The 13,374-nt window shown below is 40.9% G+C and overlaps 1 protein-coding gene across 2 annotated transcripts in view; it reads right to left on the bottom strand.

Moving 5' to 3' along the window:
* Positions 1-13,130, bottom strand: part of XKR4 (XK related 4) — a 276,673-nt gene extending 263,543 nt beyond the window's left edge. For both annotated transcript variants that reach the window (XR_004972480.1, XM_036338243.1), the window contains exon 1: positions 11,686-13,130. Coding sequence is in view for 1 of the 2 variants with exons in the window: in XM_036338243.1 (XP_036194136.1) it covers positions 11,686-12,491 (806 nt within the window). In the remaining variant the exon portion in view is untranslated. The remainder of the gene's footprint in view (positions 1-11,685) is intronic.
* Positions 13,131-13,374: the final 244 nt, after the last annotated feature.

The following is a 13,374-nucleotide window of genomic DNA, read 5'->3' as shown; positions in this document are numbered from 1 at the left end:
GCCACCTACATGAAGATGGTTTGGTCTTTCTCTCACTACCCAATGTCTACCCCATCCCAAATGAGCGCATGGCACAAGGTCAGAGTACAGTGTAAAGCTGTGTGAGGTGGGCAGTCAACGTGCTGAATTATTTTCCTAAAGATCAGCTGGGAACAATAAAACTATCATGTGATGGATTTTTAATAAAAATTCACTAAAATTTTTCACTTTCTATACCAATGGAAGATGTCATAGTTTTCTTTCTTTCTATAAGAAGGTTCCTTTGGCCCTAGCTGGTTTGGCTCAGTGGATAGAGCATCAGCCTGTGAACTGAAGGGTCCCAGGTTCGATTCCAGTCAAGGGCACATGCCCAGGCTGTGGGCTTGATCCCCAGTAGGGGGCATGCAGGAGGCAGCCAATCAATGATTCTCTCTCATCATTGATGTTTCTATCTCTTTCTTCCTCTCCCTTCCTCTCTGAAATCAATAAAAATATTTTTTTTAAAAAAGAAGGCTCCTTTGTGTGTGTATGTGTCTACCCATTACAATTTCTAAGCACCAACCCTCACTATCATACTGGGTGAGCTAACTTTGGTGACAAAGCAAGTTAACATGTCAGGATCAACCATAATGTCCAGCCCCATTAGCTTACCCTCACCATTGCATCTGAAAGGGATTGTCCTTCTTCTATAGCAGCGTAGATGCCTCTCTGCTTCTCAAGCTTTTATGTGTGTACTAATCTGTACTAATCCCTTGGGGATCTTCAAATTCAATTTGTGATTAAACAGGTTTTGGGTGAGCCTGAGAAGCTGCATTTCTGAGATACCTCCAAGAGAGACTGATACTGCAGCTACAGATCTTACTTTGAGTTGCAAGGCAATAGCTCTACTCTTAGCATGTATCAGACAGATTTCAGGGGTATGAACATGACTGGCCTCCTTTCTTAAACAGTGACAGCATATCCTTTTTAATATAAGTTCCTTGCTGTGATTTTAAGCTGATGTGTTGTGGAATCCCTGACTAAAAGTGTATAATCTCAGAGGGAAGGCGGGGTAGGTGGGTGGGTGGGTGGGAAGAGATTAACCAAAGAACTTGTATGCATATATGCATAACCCATGCACACAGACAATAGTGTGATGAAGGCCTGGGGCAGGGGGCAGGTGTGGACTAGAAGGGGTCAATGGGCTAGAAAAGGGGACATCTGTAATACTTTCAACCATAAAGATTTTTTAAAAAAACTTATCATTAGCCACTTATTTCTTTGTCATGCTATTCTCAGCAACTGATTAGAATGCCCAAGTAGTAATTAGTCAATGAGCTATTAATGAATTTGCACATATCAATAGTGATTGAGTAAGCACCTGCCTTTAATCACAGCTCTCTGCCATTCCTGCAGTGGAATGAGAACTTGGTCTCTATTCTTTGGTCTTACTCTCAATATCTGACCAGGCAGAAATTATATAACAAGAACATCAATGAAAGAAATTTCCTTCTAGTTTTACATTTTGAAACATGAAAACCATGATTGGCGTTTGTGAAGTCCTTGAATTCAGATTCTTACCTACATTGACTGTTAGCAAGTCTGTTTCCAGCCTCGCTTGGATTCCCATTTGTGATGACATGCCTTGCTTGGCCTTCACCCTCTGGCCATTGACCTCTTGCCCATTTCTGATGTGTGTGATAACAGGGCTCTCAGGTCAAATACCTTCAGGTTGTAGATCCCACTGGTGCCCTAATATCAAACTGATCCCATAAACTTAACCATTGTTATCACAACTTCAGATCCTCCACTTACTCATTTGATTCAAAACTTATTTTAAAGTAGATAGTGTGTCTTTAAGTAATTGTAATTCTTATTGATTACTTTTCAGAAGTATGAACACAGCTAATATGTATGCTTTCACTAGGATGGTATTATGTTACCTGTTTCTATCTAGAACTCAATTTGTCAAACCCGACCATCACTAAATTAGGAAAATTCCCAAAGGACGTCTGCAGCTGCTACTCTTAATAGTAGTACATCCTCTAGAAATACGAAATCCTATGGTACATACTTCCTAATTTCTGTTATAACAATAGACCCAAGTATTCTAAATCGCTTTGGGGCATCTTCTGGAACTGACCTACATTAAAAAAAAAAAAGATTGTTATTAATTTTACTTTTGTAAAACAAGAAATTAATTGAGAAGCTGAAAGTCTATCAAAACAAAAGAAGCCTTTACAGATCCTTTCCCCTGCCTTCCTGAAGGACTTTTTCTTCATTGCTATGTTATATTGATACCATGATTATGCCATGTGAACTAATGATGGGAATTATGGGGAATCATTTTGCTACATTGGCTATCTTTGTTTTAGTTATTGACACTCTGCTACTGAAAAAAAGACCTGAAAAGTAAAGAATTCAGCCCAATACTAGTATCATTATTCATAACTATTACCTGAGCTACAGAAAGAGAAATCCAAACTGCTTTTGACACGGTTGAAATCTCCAGATGGGTGGTTCATAAAGGTGATTTTGTCCATCTTAAAAAGAGTGTGTTTGATGGGGAGTCAAATCAAAGTCATTTCATAGACCAGTGGTTCTCAACCTTCCTAATGCCGCGACCCTTTAATACAGTTCCTCATGTTGTGGTGACCCCCAATTTCATTGTTACAAATTGAACACAATTAAAGCATAGTTATTAATCACAAAAACAATATGTAATTATATATGTGTTTTCTGGTGGTCTTAGGCGACCCCTGTGAAAGGGTCGCTCGACCCCCAAAGGGGTCGTGACCCACAGGTTGAGAACCGCTGCTATAAACCCTAACTTTTCTATATATTCGTGATTTTCTGTTTGATTAATCCTCACCCACCTCCCACACTGCCCACTGCTTTGTTTACCTCAAGGATTCCCTTGACAGGAAAATAGGGCATATGCATAAATTAAACAAAGTAGAACTGGTTCAAACAGCCTACTTATGAGTCATGAAGATGAGCATGCCTCAGATGATTTTAAAACAAGTACGTTTCTTGTAATTTAAAAATCTGAAATGCTGTCATGGGATTGAAATTGTCCAGCTTCACAACAAATCCCTAATACCCAAGGGATCCAGTCAATGCCCATGAGGGAAGGTTAATGCTTCCTCCTCTTCTTGAAGCTGAGTGTAACATATTCCTCTTCTTTAACAAGTACAGCCCTGGACACAGAATCGCTGTATAGGGTTTAAATTCGATTTTCAGCACATTAGATCAGTGACAGTGTAGCCTAGGTCAAGCTTTTCACTTCAAAGCAAACCTGGCTCTGACAACAGCTTTCTCATTGACATAACAGGTAGTTCCTTTTAAGCCTGTGAAGCATTGTTCCTATTGACTAATCACAGCGCTCCCATTGTGCATTCCTTACTATATGAACTGTAGATGCCAAATTTAGCTTCCCAATCTGTATGGTATATACCTTTGAATTTGTTATAAGTCAACACTTTTACCATCAGCTCCAAATATTTAGATATGTTTTTGTGAAAATAGCTTCATTAGATTATAACTAAAATTCAGAAATGAAACAAATAAGTTACATTAGACAAATAAGCTTAAGAGTGTCTTTTCATGTATAAACATCAGTTTCTAGGGATTAGACAATAATATTACCAAATCTTGGAAATCCTTTGTAGAGTCCCCTTTGACTTATATAAACAGAGAAATGGTATAACAATGGCCTTAGAAGAATAAATTCAGAAGTTCTGGTGCCTATACTCTGGGCACTGGGCAAACAAGTAATTTATAATGAGATCAAGATCAGAATTTTAGACCAGAAAAAACACTTGGATTTTTTTATCTTTTTTTTATTTATTTATTTTTACCAATCACTTCATACAGATAGAAACATGACACTCAGGAGAAAGAAACTGAGAGAAGATCTAAACTGTGTGGGGCCCCAGAGGCTGTGCTACCTCATCTACCATGTTGCTACAGGTAAGTGAGAGCAGTTAGGTGACCTGTCTGGGGTCTGAACTATGGAGCTGCCAAATCATCTCTCTGACCCTTTACTGAGTCTAATTCCCCAGAGGACAGCTGCCTCTCTAAACAAGATCATCCCTGGTATTCTAACTGATGCTTTATCTCATCTTAGAGTTAGGAAAGATCGAATGGTATCATACAGACCACTTCCTGCCTCTAGGGAATTTCTATCTCCATTTTAACTCTTCCTTAATTTCCCTTGCAATCAGTAGTAATCTGTACCAGTTCTATCCATGTACTAGGTGGTGGTAGAAATACTAGTGGGAGCTACAAACTTTCAGTAGATAAACAGGAATACCCCAAATACCAAATATCACTCTGTACATAAGGATATTCTCAAGCAATCAAGTGTAGGTAAGAATTAAGGGGGAAATATCTATCCCAAATCTTCCCCAGTCTGGCTTTTCTATCAACAAGAACAGGAATGCCAAATTAGGATTCTAAATGAATCTTTCTCAGAGGATAATTGGCATTTTGTAAAATGTAGCCCCATTTCCCTAATGATGGTACTCTAAATGATTTGTCATATCCTTTGTGGGTAACAGTGCACTTTTTCAGATTCATTGTACCATTAGAAACTCAAGAAGCCACCAAGCAGCAAGTTCACTACATTCTCATAAAGAAGAAAGAATAATGTCTGGGCCTCATTCACAGATCAGTAAATATTCATTGGGCATATATTCCTCCACATGGAAGCCCCACACCCACGAGAATAACTTGTTAAGGACTTGCTGACCAGCCATGCCAACAGTTACAAAGACACCATCATATAGCTGGAGGGAAGTCAGAATGATGCAATGCCAATCAAAATTATATTTCCTGTTGAGAATTATTAAATGTGTTGTCCCCGAAATCCATCTATGTATTACAACTATGTTATGAGATTACCCCTGGTAAACATTGTCTCAGGACTAGCACCACACTGCACCTTATATTTGATAATTCCTGGTCTTGCTTCTAGAAGCCTAGTTAGTGTGCCATGCAAATTCTAAAGCAAGTCCAAGAACTGTGCTAGTCAGATCAGCCAGCAAGTCTATGCAAAGGGAATCATTCTATTTATCTGTTTCTCAGTAACTAGTGCAATTTAAATTCATAGGTAGACTATTTCATTCAAACTGTAAAATTTGAAACCTGTTTCAGAGCAGGTTGTGTACTTGAATATTCAGACATTAAGGACTTTTTATAAGTGACTGAGCAAAGACTTTCAAAGCTACTGACTCAAGGATTTGTAGACACTGTTCAAAAATGATAGCATACATTTGTATAGATATAACTTGCAGCTGCTCTGTGGAGTTAGTCTGCAATTCCATTGTGAAGCAAACAGTGTATTGTTCAAAGAAATGGAAAAAATTACAAACTTTGCACTTGTTATTGCAAAGGTATTAAAACTTACCACATGAATTTATGCATAAATTATTCCAACTCATACCAAAACCCAAGTCAGTTCTCAGGAAACTGTCTGATTGTATGTGGATTTATATGGTAGGTAAGTCAGAGATTTAAATACCAAGCCCAGGACTCAAGGACATTGCATGGATTTTTTGATGCTCCACTGGAGATACCGGGTTCATAAAGCAATGAATAGATTTCAAAGTGACACAACTCCAGTATTTCAAGCAAACTCCTTCTTTGTCATCCACAAAAAAGCAAAGGTTAGTCCACTATGTTTAGAGCAGCATGTAATGATGGAAACTGTCAAAATCTCAGGGCTGGAAGATAATCTTGTTTAATCCTCTGTATAATAGTTAAAATCTCTTCTTCTGCAACTCTGCTTAAAATTTTCCAAACAATACTTAGACACTTCAGTGACAGGGAACTCACCACTTCTAAGGAATCTTAAATGACCTTAAGATCCCTTTCACCACTTAAAAAATTCATCTTTACATAAAATTCCACTGGCTCTTCTAGGTTAAAATATTTTAGTGCTTTCTAGCGAGCTCTCAAGTTTTTAGGCTCCTCTTCTACCTAATCATCTTCAATCTCATTAACCATATTTCATGTTGCTTTTTTCCCCTCCCATGTAAATTTTGAATTCTAGCATAGAATGTAATGTAAAGAGAAAAATATGAAAAATTCTCCAAGTTTCCACATATGTAAAATGAAAGTGCTTCTTCACAGATTATTCTGAGAATCAAATAAGATAAAAGATATGGAAGCACTCTGAAAATTGAAGTGTGATAAAAATATAAGGAATAAGTTTTTAAAGACCAGGAAACCTAAATTTCAATAAGGTGAAGACCACAGTATCCTTAGAACAAAGAAATCTTCAAAAAATAACAAAATAAATATTTGTCAAGAATCTACCTTAGTATAAATACAATTAAAAATGTCAACAATCTATTTTTTTGGAAAAAATTTTTGCACCATGTTGGGCCTATTATATGCCCCAATTATATCTAATATCAATCTCTTTAAAATCAATACATTTCCATGAATTAAAGAAATATGACTGAGTTAGAGGGGAATTGATTGCATGTCCTCTGAAACTCAACATTTTGCCATTCCTTTGGGTAAGACCTATTAACACTTTATAACAATCCCTTCCCCTTATAATCCTTCAATGGTTTCTCAATGCCTTCAGAATAAAATCTAATTGTCCAGCCCAACTAATTCTCTAGTCTCATTTGTAGCTACTACCTCTCACTCACTCTATTCCAAACACACACTTAACCTGTCTTGTTCTTTCTTGCCCCTCCGCCTTCACAATAATCATATCCAAGACTTTACAGCCAATGCCCCACTTTATTCAGATAGCAGATTTCCTCATCATTCAAACCTTTGTTCCAACATTCACTGCTCTAGAGTCTTACCTGAATGAATGGCTTAGGTGGTTTGAATTTCCTGTTTCTATAATAGTGCTCACTTATTTCCTTGTGTTAAAATTATTTATCTACTTTTCTATCTTCCTTGTCAGACAGTAGATTCTTTGAAAAAAGATCTGTATTTTATTCATCTTGGGATAATTAGTAACTAGCACAGCACCTTGCATAGACTTGGTGCTCAATATATGATGACTGAATAAACTAATGAATATGCAGTAGAGGGAACACAAATATACAGAAAATGACCACTCAAATTCAGAAAAGGGCACCAATCTTGCCTGACCTATATCAGAATTCAGAACTAACTCAGAATCAATAAAGATCTTCTTCAATAGCCAAAGGGGTAATCTATATGTTCTCTATTTTCGTACCCATTCTTTGTCTCTAGAACCTTTTTATCATTTGCAAAGAACTTTCAATTCTTCACATACATTATACCATTTAATCATTAATGCTACTACAAGATCATGTTACTCAGCTGGGATTTAATACAACAACCTCAACATGTCCAAATGGTATAGTAAGAGCACTGGACGTAAGAGTCTGGCAATCTGAGCTTAAGTCTATGTTCTTCCATTTAACTACTGGAGTGTTATTAGAAAGACCTCCTAACTTATCCAAACTGCAACTCCCATTTGCCATCCTTGGTCAAAGTAAATTGTCATTTTTATTTATTATTGTCCTTATTATCCAAGTTGGCATTTGGAGGCAGCTAACTGAGCCAGAAGGAACATACACTTTAGGGTAAACAGGCCTGGTTTTGGGTCCTAGCCACATCGCATAATAGTTGAGTGATCTTGTGCCAGTTGCTTAATCTCTCTGAGCCAGTTTCTCATACAGAGAGATACTAATGCTTTCCTCTTAGGCTAGATAAAATCAGGAATATAAGAACATATGTAGATTTTTAAGTGCCATATAAAATTGTTAATATAGTTCCTTTTTGGCCAGGTTTAAGAATGGCATAGAACAATGTTCCTCAAAGTGCTTTGTGTGCCACATTAAGTACAAGTTATTGACAACTGCACATTAGCCTATTAAAGGCTCTAAGAAGTCCTGCTGTAGAGACATCTGTTTAACCTGTCATTTTCCCAATATATTTGAATATGAAACACATGCTAATACCTTGTAAAACATCAAGTATGAGAAGAGCAGAAAAGCTGTTTTTTCACCCCTGTGACTGTCATGATAGATGTTCAGAAACAAAATCCAAACTAGTAAAAAATAGTAAATACTCCCCCACTTTACTATAAAAGTGAGGGAGTATTTGCTAAAATAACAAATAAACAAAAACATTCAGGTAGAATTTTAAGAATAAGGCACAAATTCTGAAGGAAGAAGACATCTAGAAATAATTGATCAGGGGTATAAAGACTAAAGACTGTACTGATTGAGCATTTATGATTCCCACTGGCTGAACTATACTCCTAGCAACTTCTGGAATTATGTGAAAAAACAAGAAAGAAAAATACTTTCTCACTCACTCACAGGCACTGTTCCTTAAAAGGCATAATTGCTCTTTTCACATGGTAGCAAAAGTTCACTTCATTGTTTCAAATGGCTCTTTCCCAGAATAAACTCCTGTGACTTTAAAAGTTGCCATTCATTTCCCAGTAGTAAATTTTAATTAAAATGAATATGTATCATTGCTTTCAGCAGTTGCATTTGTAATAAATGTAAAAATACATGTGGATCTGCCCAAAATATTTAGAATAGAAATTTCTGAACAAGCAAACGCTTTGATGTTATTTCAAAAGACTTTATCTACAACAAGCTTTTAGAATCTGTCCCTTGCCTAAAGTAACTAGAATTTCATGGATATACAATGAACAGTTACCAACTTGACTAAAATGTATTCTATTGATCTTAGAAAGCAGCCTGTGAAAACATGAATAATGATCTCTGAGCTTTGAACCATTCAGTACTCTTGTGTTTCTGCAATATTTGTGGACTATTCATTGAAAAGAAAAGTTAGAAGAGGCAGAGGGATGTTCTAATTTAAGAAATCATAGTGGTCTGGTACAATAATCTTAGATGAGTTGCATTTCACTGGTTTGTTATCAAAGATGCATCTATCCCTTAAATTTCCATTCAAATATTCTACATTTAAAGAAGATGAAACTATTTAAGTTGCATCTGAGTATTCAATTCAATGAACTTTCTGAACCCCTTTCAAGTCAGGTTAAAGTTTTAAGAAAATGAGGCTGTCTCAGATCATGCTTTGAACTCAGTTACCCTACCATCCCCCAAACACCTGAACCAGAATCCAGGAACGGTTATATTAGATAATTCAGATTTACATATTAAACACATTATTCTGAAATGTGGATAAATATCTAAAAATATTTCCAACAATACTTCCTCCCAGGTGACCATGCATTAGCAGAAGAAACTTTAGAGCAGTGGTTCTCAACCTTCCTAATGCCGCGACCCTTTAATACAGTTCCTCATGTTGTGGTGACCCCCAACCATAAAATTATTTTCGGTGCTACTTCGTAACTGTAATGTTGCTACTGTTATGAATCGTCATGTAAGTATCTGATATGCAGGATGTATTTTCATTGTTACAAATTGAACATAATTAAAGCATAGTGATTCATCACAAAAACAATATGTAATTATATATGTGTTTTCCGATGGTCTTAGGCGACCCCTGTGAAAGGGTCGTTCGACCCCCCAAAGGGGTCACGACCCACAGGTTGAGAACCGCTGCTTTAGAGCCTCTCAGGAAAACACTGTAGAAATGCTTAACAAAAGGGTATCATTTGTGAACATGTTTCTCCAAGGGCTGGATCAGTTAGCGCATTTGTCTGACAGCCTGTGGTTTTCCTTCTGCCTTCAGCCTTACCCTTCTTTTCCTCCTCCCCTTTCATAGCTTATCTGTATGACCAGTTGACCCAGTGTCTGTGGTCTCATTGAGATGTGTTAGGCCCTTTTCTTACTTATTTCCCACTTCCCACATTTTATGTCTTGAGATAATAAACATCATTTCTAATTGGGATTTGATGTAGAAGGAGTGGTAAATATAACTGCAATTAAAACAACTTCCTCAGTTCACAGAATTTGATAGCAATTTCCCATCAAGTATCCATCAGTAGGAAACATGGATAATTATTCAGTTAATAGACTGAGAAGGGTTTGCATTATATATATATATAATGGATTATATATATATATATATATAATGGATATATATATATAATGGATATATATATATAATGGATATATATATATAATGGATATATATATATCTAGAATTTTAAAGGTGATTAAAAGTGATTTCCAAATTGTGCATAAAGTTTGCAAAAGTTACCAAATGCAATGCTAAGCAGATTAAAACTGCTAATCATATGCATTCTAGCCACTAAACAATTTCAGTAATTAAATCAAGCATTAGAGTTTTTCATCAAACTTGAAGAAGAGCACTAAGCTGTACATCTTCACAACAGTCAACCATAGGAAATACAGCAATCACATTTAACTGACATTTTATAAAGTCCTTTGAGTCCAAGATATGGAGGTCTCCGAGATCAATTTGTCTGACTGCATATTATATACCACTTTTCTAGAAAGTATCTGCTTAAAAATAAAAGTTTCACAATCTCAAAGGTCACTGTCTATGGCAATGCTTACCCTGATTTACAAAGCAATAGTCCCAGGAAAGGTTGCAAAATTAATCACTGAACTTGCTCTTTTCAATAAAACACTATTATTGTTCATCACAAACAAGCATAAGTTTTTGGTTCTGTTCTACAAATGATTATTAACTTATCACAAAGTTAATCTTATCACCTAGTATAAAATAACTATACATGAAATTGAAAAGGACACTGACATAGCAGAATGTAGCCCGGTACACTTGTAGGATTTTTCATCATTTTACTTAGAGTAAGTCAATTTAAACCAAAAAGCTCTGGGATGTAAGCATGTAAATCCTTTGATACAAAGAATTTTTGTAGATGTAAAATACTGCTTCAAAAGCTTTTAAACACATATAAAAGTCCTAGGAACACATTCCTGAGTATACTGTTCCATTATATACCTAAATCCAGGCAGTGACTCCTCAAATGATGGTTCCCTCTGCCTGACAAGTTCAGCCTCATATTCCAGTTTGAAAGTGGAAGTGATACCCGTGTAAGGAGACTTGGTAGGGAAGATGACAAGTAGCAAAGAAGATGCCAAGAATGATGAAAGTTTACAAGACGCAGCACCCCTTTTCCAAGTGTTCTTAGTTATATGAGCAATTAGATAAGGGTGATATTGCAAGATAACCACAAAGTGCCATCAGAAAAGTGAAGTCTGGGTCCCGTAAAGTGTACTAACTCATTTTCGGAGATACAGAGATATTAGATATTCTCAAAAAAAAGGCAAGCCGTGGCCCTACTAAGGTTTTTACTGGGAGCACAGTACTCCTCTAGCAGTGATCATTAAAATGTGGGTACTTTTCAGCAGCAACAGCTCCCACCTAACTAGAATTAGCAGTTTTTCTCAGGGAACAAAAGAAGCCATCCAAATTGCAACATACACCTCAAATTCAACAACATAATAAACAAGGATTTTCACATGATGTGACAAGGATCCTCTCCTACTCACTGAAACAGTGAGGGGGAAGGGTTGTAGCATATAAAGAGAGATACCAGTGAAGCAGAGTGGGGAGACAGAGGGATGAGGTGAGCAAAACCACTTTGCTGCCTTTCCCTTCTCACTTCCCTCCCACCCTAGGTTGTGATCACAAATTTTAAAAATGCAGGACCCAGTTTAAAAAAAAAACTGAGAGAGTATGACTAGGGTTACTACCACAGCAACCCTAAACGATTTCGTGCAAAAGCAAAGCAGTGGGAATGTAGTAGCAGCAGCAAATCTCCCTCTTCCCCCACCCCTGATACGGTACCTCCAGATCTGCCCGAGCTGCAAGATGTGGATGAGTGACTGCAGGAGCCAGATGCAGAAGGAGCAGGAGGCAGACCTGTGCTTGCCGCTGGCCCCGATGCTGTTGCTGCCAGTGTTGGGAGCGGCGATGTTGCTCTTGCTGGCGTTGGATGCTTGCCTTTGAGGCGTGGAAGGACGAACCTCTCCTTCCGCGGCTGCAGATCCACTTCTAACCAGCGTCTTGCAATCGGCTCCAGGCTGCGAGCAGCTGGAGGCGGCAGCGGCGGCGCTGTCCTCGGTGCTGAAATCGTGCACAAACCAGCGGAAGCTGAACACTTGCACTGAGAGCGAGCCAAGCACCACGAAGAAGAGCGTGAGTCCGAACCACCAGCGCTGGCCGCGCAAGTAGTAGTCCACGGCAAGCCAGATGTCCGTGCCCACGTCCGCAAAGTACACGGCCACGGCGGCCAGGATCCAGAGGCAGTCCCACAGCGAGTAGCGCCGTTGCTCCCCGCCCAGGCGCAGGCACAGCGCCGCCGAGCTTGCCCCGCCGCCGGGGCCACCAACGCTGCCGCCCGGGCCGCCGGAGCCCCCGGAGCCGCCGCCCGAGCCACCGCTGCCCGAGCAACAGCAGCAGCAGTGCGAACAGCCGCCGCCGTCCGGGCAGCAGCCGCCCCCAGCCGCCTCCTCGTCCTCGGCTCCCGACCCCGACGGCAAGCCCGGAGCCAATCCCTGCACCGAACCCGAGTGGTCCGAGTTCTGCAGCGGGGTGAACGCCACGTCGCTGCTCTTCTTCATTTTCAGCCTCCCGTCTGACTTAGCGGCCATGATGCCTCCAAACCGGAGGAGAACCCTCCTTTATCTGACACCTTTCCCCGCTGTCTCCTCCTCCCGCCACCTCCTCGCCTCGCCTCGGCTTCCCTCCCTGGCGTCGCGGCTCCCCCTCCTCCTGCTCCTGCGCCGGCTCGCCCGCCGCCCGCCGCCTGCCACCGCCCGCCGTACTGGGCGCTGGGCCGGGCTAGCGGCGCGCCTGGGGCCGGCAGGAGCGCCGCCTGGCTGCCTGCGCGGAGCCAAGCTGCTGGCGGCGCCCCACGCGCGCCCCTGCCTGCCGCCCGCGCTCTTGGCCGTCCCGGCCCCGCCGCTGCCGCCCGAGTCGCCGCCGCCGCCAGCAGCTGGAGCAGCAGCGGCCACCCCGGCGCTCCTCGGACAGGCACATTCCTCTCCTCCCCTCGCGCGCGCTCCCTCCTCCCTCTTCCTCTCCTCCACCAGCTGACTCCGAGGGAGAGGATGACCTCATCCCTTCTCTTCCAGCTGCCGCCGCTCCCACCCCGGCTCGGGAGGGGCGAGGGAAGAGGAGGGCCCCGGAGGAGGGGCCGGGACCTAGCCGAGCCGCCGAGTGAGGGTGGTGGGCTTGGCTGTCCCTGGGGTCGGGAGGAGCGGCCGCGGGGTTGCAGAGGAGACAGATCCCGGGGTTTCGGGGAACACTGGGTGAATTCGAGTCTTAGACCGACCATGGTGGGCGGGGCAGGAGGGTGCGAGAGGAAGGGTCCCGGCGGGTGTGGCGGTGGCCAGGCTAGGGAGGCGCCGGCCTCTTTGTATTCGTTCTGTTCTGCGGGTACCTGAGAAGGGTGGGTGTGCGGCTGGGGCCGGAGAGGGTTGAGAGACTGGGTTTAACTGGTAGTCGCAGTGGGTGTGCCCAGCCGTGGAGAGC

Source organism: Myotis myotis, unplaced genomic scaffold (assembly GCF_014108235.1).
Source record: "Myotis myotis isolate mMyoMyo1 unplaced genomic scaffold, mMyoMyo1.p scaffold_m19_p_16, whole genome shotgun sequence".
Lineage (NCBI taxonomy): Eukaryota > Metazoa > Chordata > Mammalia > Chiroptera > Vespertilionidae > Myotis > Myotis myotis.
The sequence above is the reverse complement of the archived record's forward strand: the minus strand, read 5'-3'. Positions and strand labels throughout refer to the sequence as shown.